This window comes from Bidens hawaiensis, unplaced genomic scaffold, assembly GCF_021521415.1.
Source record: "Bidens hawaiensis isolate Kalapana, Puna unplaced genomic scaffold, B.hawaiensis_p1.1 tig00017451_1, whole genome shotgun sequence".
Taxonomy (NCBI): Eukaryota; Viridiplantae; Streptophyta; class Magnoliopsida; order Asterales; family Asteraceae; genus Bidens; species Bidens hawaiensis.
Genome location: NW_027492638.1, coordinates 1 through 3,911, shown reverse-complemented (window position 1 = coordinate 3,911; position 3,911 = coordinate 1). Strand labels below are relative to the sequence as shown.

General features: G+C 30.3%; 2 protein-coding genes across 2 annotated transcripts; both read left to right on the top strand.

The window, feature by feature from the left end:
• Positions 1–352: 352 nt before the first annotated feature.
• LOC143553918 (uncharacterized) lies at positions 353–2,442 on the top strand. Its single transcript, XM_077043803.1, has 6 exons — positions 353–608; positions 685–743; positions 843–879; positions 958–1,263; positions 1,347–1,517; positions 2,126–2,442. Exons 1-4 carry the CDS (start codon positions 394–396, stop codon positions 1,031–1,033), a joined length of 387 nt encoding a protein of 128 aa, XP_076899918.1. The 5' UTR covers positions 353–393; the 3' UTR covers positions 1,034–1,263; positions 1,347–1,517; positions 2,126–2,442.
• LOC143553917 (uncharacterized) lies at positions 1,174–2,500 on the top strand. The gene is made up of 3 exons (XM_077043802.1): positions 1,174–1,263; positions 1,347–1,517; positions 2,126–2,500. Exons 1-3 carry the CDS (start codon positions 1,174–1,176, stop codon positions 2,498–2,500), a joined length of 636 nt encoding a protein of 211 aa, XP_076899917.1.
• The last annotated feature ends 1,411 nt before the right edge of the window (positions 2,501–3,911 follow it).

Genomic DNA, 3,911 nt, shown 5'->3' with positions numbered 1-3,911 from the left:
GTCATATTAAATAAAAAATTACATATTATAATTGTTCCATATGCATTTTCATGTATTGAAAACGACATCGTTGTCTCTCTAAAATTCAAGTTTTTATTTTTTCACCGGCAAACGATGAAATGTTTCCGAAAATTTCATGACAGTGGGTTCGCTCGCCGGAAAAGAATAGCCTCGTTCATTAAATCATACATATAAGTTAAATAGAACCAAAAATGGACCGGGTTCGACTGAACCCGGTGACTTGTATGTGGCTCCACCACTGAATTACCATCATAATGATCATCATTATTATAAGCAATATGCTAAATATATCCTGTTTCGGTTTCTTAAAGTGTTTTCTCGAGTTTGGTTTTGGTGGCAAATTAAAGCTCTTTACACAAAAGCAAGACCCTAATGGACACTATTTTAGGAGCTGCTAGTAATATGCAACAAACGATTGAAGCGGTCATACACGGTTTTGTAAAAATTCGGGTCCTTTTACAGCCTTATGATCACCAAACATCCGAGATTTTGAATCAGATAACTAATCAGATGAGGAAGGAAACAACTTCAATTCAAAGTTTTGTTCAAGACGCGCGACAAGCTTCTAATCGTGCAATGAAAGCAGCGTAAGCAGTTATCTTTATTAAATATTTGTAGGCTTGTAGGAATATATGGTTTTAACAATTTTATTATGTGTTACAGTTACATTGCAAATCTTGTTTTTGTCACAGCTAATTTGGTGGTTTTGGTCACTGGATGTGGTAAGATTTTATTAATCTTTATGATGATGTAAATATATATAGTTTGAGTTAATAATAATAATAATAATAATAATAATAATATAACTGTATTGTTTTCAGTTATTCTGTTTTTGCATTGGCACCCTGGATTTATCATGTGAGTTGAATGACATATGTTTTAACTTTCATCAAATTGTTGTATCAAAACTATGTGTATTAACACTCTCACGCGCAGCCTTATTGTCGCGTGCTGGATTTTGACGACCGTTAGTTGGATTTTGACCGGCTTTGACTTCTTCTTCCACGTGTGAGTACGGTGTTGACTTTTTTCTTTTGACTTGACAATGATAAGGTGCTGAGACGGAGTTGACACGTGCGCAGCTTTGCAGGTGACACGTGTGAAGCTTTTGAGGATTTTGAACAAAGTCAAAGTTCGAAAAACAATGGTATCATGTCGATTCTCTCTTCGTGCTCAAATTTGTCAAACTCAGATAAACTCATGACTCAAGTCGGTTACACGGTTCATAAATATATAGCCGAGGTACATTCGCCATCATTTGTTTGAAAATTTCAAATTTAGAACGGTTGACGTCTTAATGATTACTATTTTCTTTTTAACTGCAGTCAAATTCACAAATTACATCATTGGCTTTCAAAATGATTCAGCCAAATGGCCAAAGTGATGATTCATTTATGATCAAGAAAATTTGTGACCCTTTCTCGGGACCTCCTAATTATACTTATGCCCCTGGAAACTGCCAACAAGATGCTATTCAAATTCATGATCTACCAAGTGTTAGTCTCTGTACCCATAGTCCTGCAAACGAACCGAACGAACACCAACAGGGCATGTTTGTGGTCGTTCGGTTAATTTGAACGAACCATCAAACATGGACAGCTAAATGAACATGATTTTCTTGTTTGTGTTTGTTCGTTAAGAAAATGGGTGTGTTCATGTTTGTTTAAGGTCGTTCGTTGATAGTATAAACGAATGGTTCACGAACGTAAAGGAACATAGATGAACAAACATAATTGAGCAACACTACTTAAAATTAATGTGATTAAAAAACTAGACCTAATTGCAACGGTTGATATCTTAATATCATAAAACTAGAATAAATTGTAGCGGGTCTAAAAAATTTAAATGAATATGTAAACCAACAAACATAAACCAACGTAAACTAACAAACATAAATGAAAGAATGATATGTGTGTTCATGTTCATTCTTTATTTCTTTTAACTAAATGAACAAAAAGTTTTCTTCATTCACGCTTGGTTTATTGAACGTTTGGTTCGTTTGCAGACCTACCAGTGCCCGTGAACTAGTTTTCATTTTATAGATCCATGTTCTTTAAGGAACTCAAGTTTTTTTGTTTCCACACGTTTTGGAGTGTGTTTGCAGATTCTTTCAACCTTAACATGCAAAAAAAACACACCATCAAACATTTGTAAAGCCGAGGGTAGATTCTTTCCCGAATCAGCATACGGGAAAACAATGGCTTATATTAAATCTGTTGAGAATTTAATAGCTACATATCCAGATTTGCAAAGCTTAGCAGGATGCACACCATTGAAACACGCGATTGCTGACATGGCAAAACACCAATGCAAACCGTTCAAAGCCTCGATTAAATTGCTATGGGCTAGTGTTCTAACACTTTCTATCAATTTGACGATTTTAACGTTGTTTTGGATCATTAAAGCTTACCAAGAAAAGGGTAGACATTTTTCTTTGTGTTCGACGGTTCCTAGGAATAGCAATCAACAGAATTTGTAAACAAAAGAATATAGTTACAGACGAAGGTTGACTCATTGATGTTGTGTTGTGTATAAAACATCATATACATTTGTTTTGTCATACTGTAATAAGCATGAATTGGTCAATAACATTGAATACATGTACAATTATTTGTACCAAATATACAATGAGTTTAAAGGAATCTTTGTTCTAGGATGAATAATTGGTTGGTACTTGGTACCATAACTTTATTGATATTTAATGTTTTTTTAATCCTTTTTGAGATGAGAATATTGTTTTAAGTATTTGCTCTTTTGGGAACAATTGTGGGTCAGTCATTGCTGGATGTTGGTTCCAAACTTGTGACTTTTTGGTTTTTCTGTTTTAACTTGTAATAAGCATTCTCCTCCTTACAAACTCTTTTTATCTTTTTTGGATAAATTTAATGATGTAAATTAACTCAAAACAAGTATAACATTTTTAATATTTATTTACAAAAACAATAAAACTGTTATTAATTTTATGTGAGTTCAAAGAATTCATTTATCTCAAATATATATATGTGTAAGTATTTAAATAGATTAAACTTTAAAGCTTACGTTTTCTTTGCAACTTTATGAAATTATCAACATAGTCATTATTTCTAATACAAATCAGTTATTGCTTTCATATATAAAAATACAGTGAAATTATAAAAGCGTGATTATAAAAAGTAAAATGTTATATTAAATAGTAAAACTATTATAAATTTTATCTGAGTTCAAAGAATTCATTTATCTCAACTATATATATATATATATATATAAGTATTTAAGTAGATTAAACTTTAAATCTTACATTTTCTCTACAACTTTATGAAATTATCAACATAATCATTAATTCTAATACAAATTAGTTATTGCTTTTATAGAAAAACAGTGCAGTTATAAAAGCGTGATTATAGAAAGTAAAATGCTATATTAAACAGTAAAACTGTTATAAAATTTTAATATTTATTTATAAAAATAATAAAACTGCTATAAATTTTATATGAGTTCAAAGAATTCATTTATCTCAACTATATATACGTATAAGTATTTAAGTAGATTAAACTTTAAAACTTACGTTTTCTTTACAACTTTATGAGATTGTCAACGTAGTCATTAATTCTAATACAAATTAGTTATTGCTTTTATAGAAAAACAGTGTAGTTATAAAAGCGTGATTATGGAAAGTAAAATGCTATATTAAATAGTAAAACTGTTATGAATTTTTAGCATTTATTTATAAAATTAATAAACTGTTACAAATTTTATCTGAGTTCAAAGAATTCATTTGTCTCAACTATATATACGTATAAGTATTTAAGTAGATTAAACTTTAATGCTTACGTTTTCCTTACAACTTTATGAAATTATCAACATAATCATTAATTCTAATACAAATTAGTTATTGCTTTTATAGAAAAACA

Excerpts from the sequence above, each read along its gene's own strand:
- LOC143553918 (XM_077043803.1), top strand. The coding sequence starts at position 394 with ATGGACACTATTTTAGGAGCTGCTAGTAATATGCAACAAACGATTGAA. Across the intron at positions 744-842 it reads GGTTTTGGTCACTGGATGTG|TTATTCTGTTTTTGCATTGG; the intron begins GTAAGATTTTAT and ends TATTGTTTTCAG. Across the intron at positions 880-957 it reads TGGCACCCTGGATTTATCAT|CCTTATTGTCGCGTGCTGGA; the intron begins GTGAGTTGAATG and ends TCTCACGCGCAG.
- LOC143553917 (XM_077043802.1), top strand. The coding sequence starts at position 1,174 with ATGTCGATTCTCTCTTCGTGCTCAAATTTGTCAAACTCAGATAAACTC. Across the intron at positions 1,264-1,346 it reads TTCATAAATATATAGCCGAG|TCAAATTCACAAATTACATC; the intron begins GTACATTCGCCA and ends TTTTAACTGCAG. Across the intron at positions 1,518-2,125 it reads AAATTCATGATCTACCAAGT|ATTCTTTCAACCTTAACATG; the intron begins GTTAGTCTCTGT and ends GTGTGTTTGCAG.